The sequence below is a fragment of the Triturus cristatus genome, chromosome 6 (assembly GCF_964204655.1).
Source record: "Triturus cristatus chromosome 6, aTriCri1.1, whole genome shotgun sequence".
NCBI classification, from domain to species: domain Eukaryota; kingdom Metazoa; phylum Chordata; class Amphibia; order Caudata; family Salamandridae; genus Triturus; species Triturus cristatus.
In genome coordinates, this window is record NC_140589.1 from 1,347,495,145 (window position 1) to 1,347,510,856 (window position 15,712).

The window sequence follows — 15,712 nt, forward strand, 5'->3', positions numbered from 1 at the left end:
TCCGCAAGTGATCATCACAATGGGCACTTCCCTCACCCAGTGGGGTGGGGAGGGGAGGGTGCACTTGCAGAATTTGACCATTCGGTGTATGTTGGCACACTAATAACCGGGTCCCCACATCAACACCTAAAACTACTAGCCATCCAGCTCGGACTCCAGTTGTTCTTCTGTCACATTCAGCACAAAGTGATGCTCATTCACACAGGCAACACGACTGCCAGCTTCTACCTATTGAAGCAGGGTGGCACTCACTCTCAACAGTTGTCTGCTTTAACTCAGGGCATTTGCCTGTGGGCAGTCCATCACAGAGTCCATCTACTAGCAGAGTACCTACTGGGAGCGGACAGTGAATTTGCAGACCTGCTCATCAGGATGCAGCAACAAGTCCATGAATGGGAACTCAACCTGCAAGTCCTATTCCTGCACTGCCGTTGTTGGGGGTTCCCCGCAGTGGCTTTTTGGCCACTGCCGAAAACTCAAAATGCCCAGTCTTCTCCTCCAGGTACCCACAGTACATGGGCAGTATACTATGGATGTACTAATCAGAGATCTTTACCTATGATTTTCCACCTCTCCAATTAATTCAGTTTGTGGTTGAGGCTTCGGGAAATATAAAAAATAAAATTGCCAAAGCTACATCTGCTTGCAAAAACTAAAGCATTGGCAAAGTGAGTAGCTAGGTGATTCGCTAGTAAAGGCCTGATCTATTGGCTTTGCCAAAATATTCTTTTAACTTTTAAATATTTCAGTGCTGCATATCCGAGCCTAATAACAAACCCTTTCTTTATGGGTCCTAGCTGTTCCAACTGCTTCAGCAACTTGATATGGGTATGTGGCATACGTTAGTTGGCTGTTCAGTCCTGTATGTCACTACAATATCTAATCAATGCATTTTTTGCCATTTGCAGACAATTTGCAAACTGGCTGATGTATACTACAATCAACACAACTTCTGGTGACCTTTACACCTAGGATGTTCTTTTTGTTCACCTCTGTAATGCTATTATTAGGTTGCCTACAGAATGTCGTACATAATTATATATTTTCAAACCAATTAGTTCTACTAAATTGGACTGTACAATCATTGCCTATCTGTCTCTCCTTAAATTAGGATGGAAGCACCTCATGAGTCATGTATCCTATGCCCTAGTGATGACCCTGTACAACTATTGACTAAAGAGGTCAAAACTTAAATAAATCATAGCCATCAGATTACCTGATTGAGAATAATTTATCAGCATTATTTCACTGTCGGATTCATTTTTTTTCTTATTGTAGGAACTATTTTTTTACTGAATTGCCTTTTGTTGTGTTGCATTAACCACCTACCAAGTCTTACCTGTGTTGCTAGCTAATCTATGAATGTTTATTTTTTCCTCACCTTTTTCTGCAAAAAAATTACAATTAGATTTCCTTTGAAATAAAAGGCATTGACAAAAACAATTGGCTTTTCTGATGTAGACCTCTTTCCCCAGAGTCATCTTAGGAGTATCCCTACGGGTGTCATATATGTTTAGAAAGTTTCTCCAGCAATAGCTTTCGAACATCACGAAGTGGTGTCATGTGGCTCTAGCTGTGACTTCAACAGCTTAGTATATATTTTCCAATCAATGCACGTGTCAGCTCCTGCTTTTCTGTGCCATAGTGTGGGAACTTGCGCTCTCTGTGCTCTATCAATGAAACTCCTTTTGCATTTTGACAGCGAATAAGTCAAGCGTCTACTAAGGTTTCAGGGCTAAACCCTGTCACTGATATCACAAGAAAATGTCCTCATCAGACCCACATGAAAATCTTCATGTGATGTTTGGTATTAGTACAGAATGTTGTAGCTACGACTTCTGTTCTTTGTTAAACCAGAAAGCCATAATGGGGCAGAGGCGAAGCTATTTTTGGCCAGAGCCCTACACCTACTGAATCATTACCATTTGCGTTCAAGTAAGTATTCTGATAGGTATGTTCCCAAAAAGACCTTCCCACAAAATATTCATCTGAAGGAGAGATTCACTTCTTCCTTGAAAAAACAGTCCCAGCCCCAGGACAGTGCAATGTCTCAGTTGTATAGGCTGCCAGACAAACTTTGATGTACTGGTTGCTTGGTGCAGGAGTTGTACAGAACTAAAAGACAAATTTGGTGGTGTAGAATTTTTTTTGCTTTGAGAAATTGAGTATCTAAAATGATCCACAGCGTTCTGGGATTTTGAACAGTCTTTCTTCTGTTGGATATAGAAACAGGAGATGTGTTGCACCATTGGCAGAGCCCAAAGGTAAAGCTTTTTCATGAGGCACACCCCCAAGCAGTTTACTAGCAGAGTAGGAATACTGGCATTGTATACTTCCAGCAGGGAAGGAGCACTGAGATAGAGCTCGACTTGCAGGGTGAAGGGCCGCATAGTAAGCTTTTGCCAGCTGAACAGTGCCACTGGTTGCTTTGTGAAGCGCTGTCAGTTTTTAGTATTCTGGGCAGTGACGTCTCTAGGATTGAATGTATTTAGAGTTAATGGTGCCACTGAGGTTAATGGGAGTTCGGCACGGAGGACGCCGCAGGAATCACTTCTTCGAGAGTCACGGATTCTGTGGGAACAAATGTATGTTTCCCGATAACCCGAGGATTCATTTGTGAGACCACAGGAGGCACCCGAACCAGGTCGACATAAAGGACACTGAGAGATTTATGCCAGTATAACTACATACTACTCTCGTGCTATGCACTAAGCACATAGCGATATTATGAAAAACAAGAGGAAGTCCCTTTCCCTCCTTTGATTACAGTGCGCTTTGAAAACTTTATCTTGCAGTCAATTCGGGTATTTCTATTTCCTCGCTGTTACTGTCCTGATGAAGCCAAAATGAATATGGCCGAAAGGCGTCGACCTCATGATACAGAGGAGTCCGCCAGATGTTGATTCATATGATAACATTGTGTACTTGTTCTAGATAAGACAGTGAGGGTTGAAAAATCCCCTCGAACGTGTATAGGACTTTCTCATTGATTGATTGATTGATGTACTTATAGAGCGCAGCTATCGCCCTACGGGCATCTTGGCGCTTGCATTGGGAACCCGTCCTGGTTTTTCCCTGTAAGATAACCCGTACTGGGCATCCCCAAGGTGAAAGCCAGGCATCCCGCCGCGGGGGGCCGTTGTGGAGATTAAGCAGGCTTGTTGCCCAGAGCTGCATAGTGTGAACTCGTGCTTAGAGTGGGCACCGAAGCGAGAATTATCGAGTCCGTGGACGATTGGGCTCTGGACCCTGCCGCGTCGGGAATCGAACCCAGGTCCCGGGTCTGATCTCTGCTTCAGGGTATGCCTCCTCTAACCAGTGAGCTACACTTCTCCATCGTTCTTTCACTTTTTCTAGTGACAGATGGAATTACGTCGTTGGTACATCCGCACGCAAAAATAACGGGCAGGAAAGATTGTTTGGATACACGTAGATATGTATTTGTATGTTTGATTTATTTGTTTTCTTTGTTTGTGATAAATTTGATAAATTGATAAATACAAATATTTTTACAACCACTCCTGGTGTAAGTATTGGTGTTGCATATAAATGAGAAATGGCAGAGATTGATTACTCTTAGTTAGGGACCAGTTTAGTTCTCCCTAGGATAAATCAATTGGCAGATTTGTTCCTCTGCATCACAGTCTTGTTGTGAGTGTGTATCATTCACAGCTACTTATCAGGGTGCCTGTTTAATGCTTTCTAGAAAAATCTGGTTAATTGTTCCTTTCCATGCCACAAAAAGAATGCACAGATTTCCACATTCAGTTGCACTGAAAAATTAGTTATTGTCTTAGTAGCGGTAGCAAATGTAGTCTAGTCCATTCCTTGTTTAATAACTATGTTACATTTAAGATGGACTCCAAAACCGTAACGAGAATGTTTTATCGGGTGAATTAATACTTAATGCACGTTTTCCTTGTGTAATATAGCTCTCTTAAAGTGTAACAGTGAATATGTTTAAATAAAAATCTGATTCATTGTCTTGCTTAAATCTAGATGGTTTTTGTTTCATTGGGTGCACCCAGAAGGGAGCGTAAAGGTGAAGGTGTACAGCTCCCTGCTTCCTGCCTACCTCCGCCTCAGAAAGACAACATTCCCATGCTTTTACTTCTCCAGGAGCCTCATCTCACCACACTGTTCGAACTATTAGAGATGCTTGCATCATTTAAACCTCCTTCCGCATTAGCAGTCATGGAGGATAGTGAGGTGAGCAATACTGATAAAATCTTTTTTTATACGTACATCATAACATTTTTGCATAAACTAATATAAAATGTTTTGCATGTGGTTACAGATTGCTCAAAAAAACCTTTATATTGTTGGCATACATGTACAATTCTGCATAGCATTCAATCAACTAGTACATCTTAACAATTGGTACGTCAAATACTGACAACACTATGTATAGAATAGGAACATAGGCAAGGGGCATCCTAAATGATCACGTTTCGAAGAAACATGATCTAATGCATCACTAATTTGTTCCTGTTGGCGCATATAGGAAAGGAAAGGTTCCCAAATGTTGCGGGGTCTGGATCTCGAGCGCATTAAGTCCCAATAGCAAGACAGCTGTTCTTGACAGTAAGCAATGTCTGTTAACCAGTCTTTCGGTTTGGGTGCCTGAGTGCCACCCCTGCATATTGCTACCCTCGTTTTGCAAGGAGTTATAGCAAGGCGGTAAGTCTGCGGGACCAGGTTGCTTTTTAAATTCATTATGTGTTTTTCATTCAGTTGCTTATTCAGGACATAAACAAGAAGCGTCCTGAATTTTCTGGGCCGCCTGCAACACTGCAGCAGATTGAATCCTTCATGGAGTCAATGCTGCAGATTTTTTGGCATGCTCCTTGGTCCCTCTGAGGCGTCTTTGGGCCTCAAGGAACAACAGGGGCCCCCACTCTGATTACCACCAGGGAATCAGTCCTCTGCTTCATCTGACCTCCGTGTGACCCACTTCTGGCCTCGTACTGAAATAAACACAGACTTCCTCTAAGGCTGCAGGAATTGCTCTGGTCTCTTCCACATCATCGCTGGTGTCAATACCACCTACCCTGTAAGAGGATCTAGTACTGATCCCTTTATTGGAAACCAAACCGGCTTCTGCTCTGTCTCGACCAGTGCTACACCATGAGATTACAAAAGCACAGCTGGTCATCCTAATCCCAGGTTCTGACCTGTACCTCTACTGGGTGTACACATCAGCAGAGACGTTATTCTCTTTATGGCTTCGATTCAGATTAAAGGACATCACAGGACTACAGATGATGGGGATGGCTTCCCGCCCCACCTTACCAAGCAGTGGATGCATTTTACATGGATTTGAAAGAGGCCAGTGGCCTTGACACCACTTCTGAAGCAGGGCTTGACTTGCCATTTTTCCATCTTTGAAATAAAGTTCCTTGTTTGCCATTGTGGGTCCAGAGGGAAGATCCAATATTCCAACAGAAATTTTTCATCCTGGGCCAGCTACCTCTGAGTTTTTGCTCACTTTTAATCATGTCCTCACTGATACCTTGATGGCCATTTGGTCAAATCCATTTTCCTGTCCAGCGGTAGATTGGCAAGTGGCCAAGAGACACAGGCTGGCTCACGTTGATTCTTATTTTCTTGCCGTGCACCCAACTCCCAAGAGCCCAGTGGTTCAAGCCTCAATAAATAAAGTGAGTCCCAAATCCTTCCCCACAACTCTCTAGATAGGGAGTCAAAGAGGATGGAGCCCTTTGTCAAGTGTATATGTGTAGGAAAGTGGGTTTCTGTTGCAGTAACCCCCCCACTTTTTGCCAGAATACTGATGCACTTTTTCTTGGTGTGCCCTGGGTCCCTGCCAATCAGGTTCCCAGGGCCTGTGTTATTTCCCCAAAAACAAACCCAGTTGGCATCTCTGGGCACATGTCAGCCCCTGATAAATGGTACCACAGGTACCCAGGGCGCTGTGACCAGAGAAGGTCTCTAAGGGCTGCAGCACTTATTGTGCCTCCCTCAGAGGCCCTGTACCCTGACACTCACACACTGCCTTTGCAGACTGAGTGCCTTGGTGCAGAACAAAGTGAAGAGTCGACATGGCACACTTCCCTGTGTGCCATGCCCACAAACCACTGCCCTGGCATACATCAGTCACCCCTCTAGCTGGGTGCCCTATGCCAGTGGTGAGGGTACAGGTGCATGAGCCCTGTACCCTACAGTACCCAAGTCCATTCCTGGGCACTGCAAGTGTAGTGCTGCCATTAAGAGTATATGGTGCTGGGAGTTTCATTACGAACTCCACAGCACCATAATGGCTACACTGAAGACTGGGTAGTTTGGTATCAAACTTCTCAGCACATTAAACCCACACGGATGCCAGTGTGGGATTTAATGTAAAATGCATGACAGAGGACATCTTAGAGATGCCCCCTGAAACTCGACCAACTCCCAGTGACCTGACTGAGTGGCTGCCTAGGCTGCCACCACCAGACATGTTTCTGAACTCCTGGGTCGAGAGCTTGCTGCTCTCGGGGGCCTGAAACAATGCACATCTTGGGACGAGGTGCCAAGCCTCCTCCCCCAGGATGGGCAGGGTTCACGAAGGAGAAGCTCCAAAGGCATGCTGCCTTTGCGAGCCTCTCCAGACCATTTGCTGCTTTCATCAACTGGTCCCCACTGGTTTTACCCCCCACTTTTTGCGGAAGACCTGTCTGGAAAAACAAAGTGAGTAAGAGAGGTGTGCTCACCTCTGCCAACTCCACCCCTAAGGTGGGGGAGGCGAGGTGAAGCACAATCTCGAGTCCCCACCATCTTGAGGATGGAGGACCCAGCCAACCAGGGACAGGCTCCTGCCCCCTCCCACTGGAGGGTGGCAGAATAGGGGGTGTACCCACCCCAGGGAAGGGACCCATTGGTCCCTGCCCTTTACCTACCTGTAACACCCCTAAATTCAGTATTTAGGGGGCACCCTGAACCTTCCTTCCTCAGATCCAGCAACCACACGAAAAAGAAGAGAAGGACGAGAAGCCGTGCAGACCTAACGAGAGGACGCCGCCCACTGACTTGGTCCCAGCCCTACAGGCCTGTCTCCCCCTCGAAACTGCTCCTGCAAAACCCCGGCATGTCCAGCGGACAGTAACCTCAAAAACCCTGGAGGACCTGCCTGCCTTAACTTTCCAAGCTGTATCTCCCGTGAACACCGGACGTGTTAGAACTCTGGTGCCAGCCAGGACCCGTGAATCCAGCCCACTCTGCACACGCCGAACCCGGCCCGAGCTAGAGTGGAAAAATACCACCAGGAGGACTCCCCGGCGACCCTGACCCGCGATCCGGCGACCCCTGACCTGCCTTAAGCCTCCTGACGACTGCAGCCTCAATCCAAAGTCCGCCCATAACCCCCCCCCCCCCCCCAACGCGACCAGAGCGGGTAAGAAAATCCGACGTCCCAAGGCACCCCTGCACCCGACGCCCTCAGCCTTGTGTGCCCAACACAGCGGTGCCTAACCAACCCTCAACATCCCAACTTACCCCTCGAAGTGATGGTCACTCCTGGAGGTTCCTCGTCCCCGAGCCTGCAGTGTTTCTTTGTCCCAGATAATCTCCATTGAAATCAACAGGGCACCCGACCTCAAAACAGCACACTGCACCCGGCCGCCCTACTGCCGCTGAAGGTGCCCCTTTGGTGCTAACTTGGTCCCCAACTTGCCCTGAGCTTAACCCTAGGAGCTTTGCTCCCACAACCCCGTGGCCTGCTTGCCAGCAGCCACCAACTGGAGTCCCCCTATCCTCCATAGGATAACATTGGGCCTCAACACTCGGTACCCGGCCGCCCTAGTGCCACTGGGGGTGCAACAACAGTGCATCACTGACCCTGGGAGACCCCTGAGTCTTGCCTCAGAACCCTAACTTCAAAGACCAAATACTTACATCGAAACCGATAACCTGTTTTTCCTCATAGGATAACATTGACACTTTTTCTCCCAAAACGTTTCTCAGTGTTGACTTTGTAAACTAAGAAAATTCCTTAAAAATCGTTCAAATCACCTAACCGAATTTTCTCAACTGTTTGCAGGAAAGGTCCCAGTGCTGAACCCAGGTGGCCAGCGCTGAGTCAGAAAAGTAACTAAAAAGTAACTTACCTGTGAATTGAATTTCCTTCCATAGGATAACATTGGGGGTTCTTTGTGAACATTTTTCTGTCAACTTTTGAAAAACAAGAATATTCTTAAAAATTCGTACAAACTACAAAAATGTAATTACTTACCTGCTTCAAGTAGATGTCCCAGTGCTGAATCTAGGAGTTCATCACTGGATTACAAAAGTAACGCTAAAGTAACTTACATGCTAACTGAATTTCCTCCCATAGGATAACATTGGTGATTTTATGTGAACAAGTTTCTGTCAACTTTTGAAATACAATAATATTCTTTAAAAATCGTACCTCTAACTAAAACAAATTTACTCACCTGTTTTCATGAAATGTCCCAGTTCTGAATCTAGGATCCAGCCCTGTGTTAGCAAAAGTAATCTGAAAAGGAATTAATTGCATTTTTCTAAAGAACCCCTTTCATTTGAATGTACTATACCTGCAATGTGTTGCAAACTGCTTACTTAAAACTGTAACCAAAACCAGTACAAATTACACTGCAGTTTTGAGCTGTGTTCATACAAGTAGTTTATTACTGAAAAGTATTTTTATGCTTACCTGTACCAGGCTTGTTTGGTTCTGGAAATAAAACAACAATATATTGTTTATTCAAAAACAATTGGCCTAGAGTTCGGTTCTTGAGTGTGTGAATTCATTTGCTGACTGAGTGGGTACATCAAATGCTTAACACTGTCCTCTGATACTGCCTTACTGCTCGACCAAGCTAACACTTTAGAGAGTAAGGTTCTATCTAACTTTAACCTCTGCCAATCCTCTGGAGACCCTTGGACTCTATACACCCTGTACCTCACTTCTGTGCAGTATATATAGAGCCAGTTTCTTACAATGTGCCACTAGTCTGCCACTGTGATTGGTTAATGCTGCTTGTTCACCTGCCATGTGAAATATGTCCAGCAAGATCTTGCCAGTGGTTCCAGAAGACCTTAAGGTCTCTTTGGCTCAAACTGTTCATGATGGACAAGACATTACCAAATATGTTATCTGTGCTGGTCTAGATACTACTGATTGCCTGGTGAGAGCAGTTGGCACCAGTGTTGTACTTTGCAGACAGGCATGGAGGCGCTCCACAAGATTTTCCAGCAATGTACAGACTGTGTGTTGGAGCCCTGTAAAGAAAGTCGAGCCACAGCTCACTCCTTTAGTCTGTTGAGCCCTGCCAGGCAGTTTCCACACTAATTCAAAAACTTCAGAGGCTGTTCTAGCCGACTGGTATGTAGGCAAAGCCTGCCTTCTAAACCCTTTCAGTAGTTACCCTGTCCTTTCGAGGCCTTGGACAGGCGTGTGGCTGGCAGAGGGCTAGCCAACAGGGGCAACAGCTCTCTCAGACGGAGGAGAGGGTTGCTAATTTCACTGTTTTCTTGAGCCAGAGAATGACTGGATTCTCAGGCCTATTTTTAACCTCTGGCCTCTAAATTCTTTCCTACGGATGGGCAAATTCAGAATCCTTATGCTGGTCCAGATCCTGTTTGCCCTGGACCCGTCGACTGCATAGTGTTCTTGGACATGCTGGACGTGTATTTTCATATACCTGTCTTTCAGTCAAACAGACGTTATCTGCTGTTCAAGGTAGACCAGGATCATTTTAAGTTTGCCATACTCCCCTTCAGCCTCACTAGTGCCCCTCCGGTATTCACGAAAGTGATGTTGGTGGTCACTGCTCCCCTTTGGAGGTGGGGATTCCAGTTTTCCCCTACCTCAATGGCTGGCTGCTAAATGCAGGCTTGCCACTGTCGGTGGAAGACAACCTCCAAATGATGGTGAATTTCCTGACGTCATTGGGGTCACATTTACACCTGAGTCCTTCCCTGAGTCTTCCATTCATTGGAGATATCATGGGCACAGCGCCTTCAGGACATTCGGGCTATGATTCTGATGTTTTAGTCTCGATCCTGGGCCTGGGTGAGAGCAGCTCTCAAACTTCTTCACCTGTTTATGGTCTCTTAGTCTTCTGCATCCTCCTTGTCAACTTCGCCATATGGCACATGCAGGCTCTGCAATGAATTTGTCCCAGCATTGAGGAACTCTGGCAGATGTCCTCCCGATCTCGAAGGATACTGCTCATGATCTGCAGTGGTAGCTGGTCGAACCCAATGGTCCAGCAGCTGGTCCCTCTCCTTTCCCCACGCAGTAGTGACAGATATCTCCTGCTGGTCTGCGGTGGTCTGCTGGGGGAGGTGGAGATCAGAGGACTATAGTGTCGGGAAGACCAAGCTCCCTAGCAGTCTGCTGGATTTGCAGGCTGTTTGTCTCGCTCTGAAGGCCTTCCTGTCATCCATAAAGGGGGAGACTGGAGCAGGTTGCCAAGGATAACACCAGTACCATATGGTTTTACAAAAAGCAGAGTGGAATGAGGTTCTCGGTTCAGAGCCAAGACCTTATGCTCCTCGGAGGTTGGTTGGAGCGCTAGGGCATTTTCCTGACCATGAACCACCTTGCACAGTTCCTGAAGGCCACAGTGTTACTGAAGGTAAGAAACTTGTAAGTTTTGTCTGCCAGTACAAAGACCCATAGACATCGCACATGGAATTTTCTTTATATGTTAAATATCAAACTAGCTGCCACTTTTTTTATTTTACCAGAAATGGTTTTATCCTGCCTGGTTCCTAGACACTATTTTAAATCTGTTTTCCCCAAATAGCTGTGCTGAAGAACTGGGCTTAGCTGTTCAAATAAGGCAGGCTATGATATAGTGTAGAATCCTGCCTCTGGTACCTGAAAAACATTCTTTTTGAAGGTAGCAGATAATATGGAGTTGCAGATTCACACAAAACTTAAACTTCTTAATTGATCTTTCCCTCTTAGAAGCAATCAAAATTGTCATTGAACGGTATCCCTGAATTTCTAGATGTTTGTCCCCCTTTGTGGAATTAGCAGAAAAGTGTACAATGATGTCCTGAACCAACTGATTGAGAATACATGTCACACAGATCCTTACCGTAGCATCCTGGAAGGATAGAGTGGGCCATTTCTGTTTTCCTCTGTTGGAACCACATCTATATTACACTTGGTTGAGAAGATCCTGAAGCTCCTGAACTTGCTACGGTTGATTGAAGATCTCATTTGCTCTTGGATAAAGAAGTAGTATGAGCTAGTGATAGTTGTCTGTATTACACTGGCTTTCATTGTCATACTGGTGCAAACATTTAAAATGCCAGATCAACAGCTCTCATTTGCAGCACGATGATCTTGAACATGGTTTCTTTAAGGAACCATACGCCTGTGTCGTGTCTGTTAAATGTGCTCCCCAGCTTTTTTTTAAAGATACTGAAAATTGCATTATAACATCAATTTATTTATCATCTTTCACATGTCAGGCAGTTATTTTGTTGCAAAAAAGAATCTTGATCCTGTCCCCCTGCTTTAGGTACGTCAGGCCTAGCGTAGTTTTTTCAACCAATAGAAAACTAGCAGAGGGAAGAGCCTAATGTTAGATTTGTCGGTTACTGTGTTTTATCACAGTTTTCACGAAGAGCTTTTTTCTGCTGTAATGACCGGGATAACTACATGCACCGTAACATCTGCTGCGGCTGACAGTTCTGATGAAGTTCCTTAATTCTGTCAAAATAATTGATTGCATTACTGGATGCCTTAGATATAATGCAATTGTTACCAAAAGTTTATTTATTTGGCATGAACTTAAAATTAAAGGTTGTTCCTTGAAGAGGAATTGTTCTTGAAGTACTTATTATGAAACGGCTGAAAGTGCTGACGGGTTGTGAAAATGGGTGTCCCCAACTTCTAAAATAACACTGAGATGATCTTGTATTAATATAGGAACAATTGCTTAGTTCATAGAAATGTCACTCCTCATTCAAAGGTGAGTTCTGTTTTCTTTTCTTAGATCTTTATCAGATCAAAGCATTGCATGCTTGATGCTTCTAGAGTGAATCTGGTTGTGGAAGACCAGAGTGTCACTTGATGATGCAAGAAGTACAAGACTCTAAAAGGCACCCCCCCATTGTTATTGACATAAGCTTCTTTTTTTCGGACCCATTTGTAAATCATTCACCTGGTCTTAGTCTTTTTCTTCTGTGGTTGCTGATGAATGCATCTACTACTGTTTTTAATACAACCCCTTTATTAGTAGATGGTTTTTCCAATGCTCTCCTCTTATAATAATAAAAGGTAACTCTATGCCACACAAAAATTCACTTATTTTTGAGATCAACATCACAGCCATTTTGAGCTTTATGCTGGCATTAGGCGAAGCTTAAAACTTGCATCAAGGTATTGGTGACTAACATTCTGTGACGGCTGGACGCAGGGTAGGCTCCCTACCTTTCAGAGCACCAATTGATGCTCTTATCTTTAACCAATGTGCTAGCGCCCTAGCTGTTTTGACAGGGGCAAGTAGCCCTCTCCATTAGGTGTATCCAGAAGGTATATTGTATGCCTATATATATTATATGACACCACAAGTCCAAATGATAGGGTACGGTACCACACAGACACACACCTACACCGTCCCTTCTTGAGTAGACAAGGATCACCTGGTTCGAACAATGCCAAGATCCCTTGGACTATAAAAGGCATGACACGTCGATCCCTTTCACTCCACGTACACTAACTTGAGAGGCTTAAAATATCCTTCTCTAGCTACGACTTTTTAGTTTCTTGTTTTTACTATAGCATAGGAACCTAGCCAATAAAGAATCCTGTGGGATTCCTGGAACTATTCTTTATCTTGCACACATCCTTTTCCACCTCTACTCATACTACTTCCAACACATACTCCCCTCCACCCCTCCCATCGGCAAAAAGAGAAGACCTCCGGCAAAGAGCCCCCTCGCGGGACCCATTGGGCAATGAAGCGCCAGCCCAACGAGGAGCTGCCCGATGATGAAGCTTGACACCTCTTGGGGTGCATGAGGGCCCTTGCTCCTAAAGGAGCTACTACCCATCTGTCCTTCTTTCTGACACCTGTTAAATAACCTTCCCCTGCCCCCCCCCCCCACCACCATATTCCTCTCTCCTGCCGCCATTAGGAACTGCATACCCTTGTTCTTTCTATTTGTGACTAATCCCCATGATAAATGAGTGCTGTATGACACTGGTGCATAGTCCTGAGGCCTAGTCTGCATGCCGCCAGATGCACTTCGCTAAAGTAAGGTGAAATATGTGGCAGCTTAATTCAAGGCTTATGGATGTCTATGCTGCTGTGAGTCAGTCATGGAGGAGCAAAAGTATTCTGTATAACCCCACTGAGAAGGGCAAATGTAAACAAAGCATCACCAGCTGTCCTTTTTAGGCCAAAGCCTACCAGACAGCACTGCTATCTGATTTGCTAACAACGTCTGGGGGACACTCCAAAAGCTTCTCTGGGAATGCATTCTGCCCATTGCTGACCATTGGCTTTGTGGTTTGTAAATCACATTTTCTTGCTTTCTATTTCCTGACTCTATTTGTTTTAGGCTGTCCAGCTTGAGCTCTTTCCTTCCATTTCCCAAACCTTATTTACTTTTTTCTTCTACCGGTGCTCCATTTGTGTAAACAGGTCTTTAAATCTTGTTCTTCTATTGTCACATTTGCTGTGCATTCAAAGACAGAAGTCAAATGTCAGGCTCTGTCTTCCAAGGAGCTTGGTGTTTACTTTACTTTCTCTGACTTCAAAGTGAGAGGATTTATGTGATGAGATTCTAGGCTGTACTATGTTGTTTCTTTTTCTAACCCACAACAAAATATGAATGTCTGTAAATTAACTGTGCAGATATTTCAGAATATATCCGAATTAGAAAAACAGAAATAAAGCAAATTTGTTGGTAATTCTGAAGTGTGGTAGAAGTAAATACTTTAATATGATCTAAGCAAATCAATACACTAGGTGATGACATTTCCAAAAATTGTTTGTGCATTGTATGCTTTTATCAGTAAAACTGTATTTCTATGCAAATGGAATGGTGAACCCACTGGTATTCATTCACTGGAAGTGATCTCATTTCACACCTCTTCTACCGTTTAATGAAGCCCTCACAGAGCCTATACTGGCCATATGGAAAAGCCAGTCACTTCTGTAGCGGTATAAAGAACAGTTGCTCGCAGATACAAACTGGCTCCTGGAGGCCCTGATTTCCTTTCATCATATCCGTCTCCAGAGGGTTTAGTGATACAGGCTTCCTATTTTTCAAAACTAACTCTGGGATCCTTTCCATCTACTCCTTCAGATTGAGAGTCAAAGAAAATGGAGCAGTTCGCCAAAAGATGTTTTCGCTCGGAGCATTGCTCTCAGGTCAGTCAATGCCACTTGTCATTTTGGCAGATGTGTGCGTGCCTTACTTGACTGCACAAGCAGTCATCCCTACGTTATCTAGAGAACACATTTCAGTGAATTACTTGTTGATAGTAAGCGGCTGCAAAGCTAGTTTTTCAATCTGGCCTGGGTACTTCAGATTCAGTAGCAAGAGCCATCGGAATATCCGTCTCCCTACATTGCTATGCATGTTTACGAAACTGGATTTTTTCACCTGATGTTCACACCACACTAAATGACCTTCCTTTTGACTGGTTAGGGGTGCTTTTCCCAGTACTTCCAGATCCCCAAAGAGGATGGGAGTCTTCCAATCATAGACCTCAGGGTATTGAACTGGTTCCTTAATAAGGAAAAGTTTAAAATACTATTCATCCTCAGGTTCTGCTTGTGCTGAAAGCAGAAGGTTGGATGGTGTCTGTTGACCTGCCTATTTCTACATCCCTGTCCTGCAGTCACACTGGAAGTATCTTCACTTCACGATCTGGTCTGAAAACTACCAGTTTGCAGTCCTTCCATTTGACCTCACTTCCTTCCCTGAGGCCTTCACAAAGGTGATGATAGTGGTTGTGGCCCATCTCATATGAGCGGGATCTCTGGTATTCCATTACTTGGACAACTGTTTCATTAAAGCCAGCTCTCCAGATGATGTCAGAGATGGTGTCTCACCATTTACAGGTGACAACTATGTTATTGTTTGACCTTAGCTTTTTGCTCAACAAGCCCAAATTTCAGCTGGTGCCCTCTCAGTGTATCTTGTTCATAGGGCCAGTACTGGACACCACATGGAACCGAGAATCCCCTCCGCCTCAGATTTTCAGGCTATGATTCAGATGTTCTTGAATGGAGCTATCATTCCAGTCCTGACAGGTTTACACCTGCTCGGTCTGCTAGCCTCCTGCATTCTATTGGTCTTCCTTGCATGCTGGCAGATAAGGACCCTCCAGTGGTACCTCCGCTGGCTTTGGTTCCAACACAATGGAGATCTCCAAGCTTTCATCAGTCTCCAAGGAGACTGCAGCGGACCTGCAATGGTGGAGTGTAAATGTCAACCTTTTCCAGGGGAAGCTATTTCACCCTCTTCCTCAGATGGCAACAGTAATGGATGCCTCCACTCTAGCGTGGGGTGCTTGTCTTAAGGAATGGGAGATTAGAGGCCTCTGTCCTCCAGAAAAGCAGATACTACACATCAGTCTACTAGAATAACGAGTGATAGATATGGCTCTGAAGGCCTTCCTCTCTTCCCTTTGCTGTCAATCTTTCCAGATCCTGATAGACAATGGAAATGCAATGTGGTACATCAACAAATAAGGGATAGTGGGTCTTATCTTCTCAGT

The 15,712-nt window shown here is 44.8% G+C and overlaps 1 protein-coding gene across 1 annotated transcript in view; it reads left to right on the forward strand.

Annotated features, from left to right (window-relative positions):
• Positions 1 to 15,712, forward strand: part of USP34 (ubiquitin specific peptidase 34) — a 2,509,780-nt gene that overhangs the window by 450,874 nt on the left and 2,043,194 nt on the right. Inside the window, exon 28 of the mRNA XM_085612349.1 lies at positions 4,000 to 4,209. Coding sequence (XP_085468475.1) covers positions 4,000 to 4,209 — 210 coding nt within the window. The remainder of the gene's footprint in view (positions 1 to 3,999; positions 4,210 to 15,712) is intronic.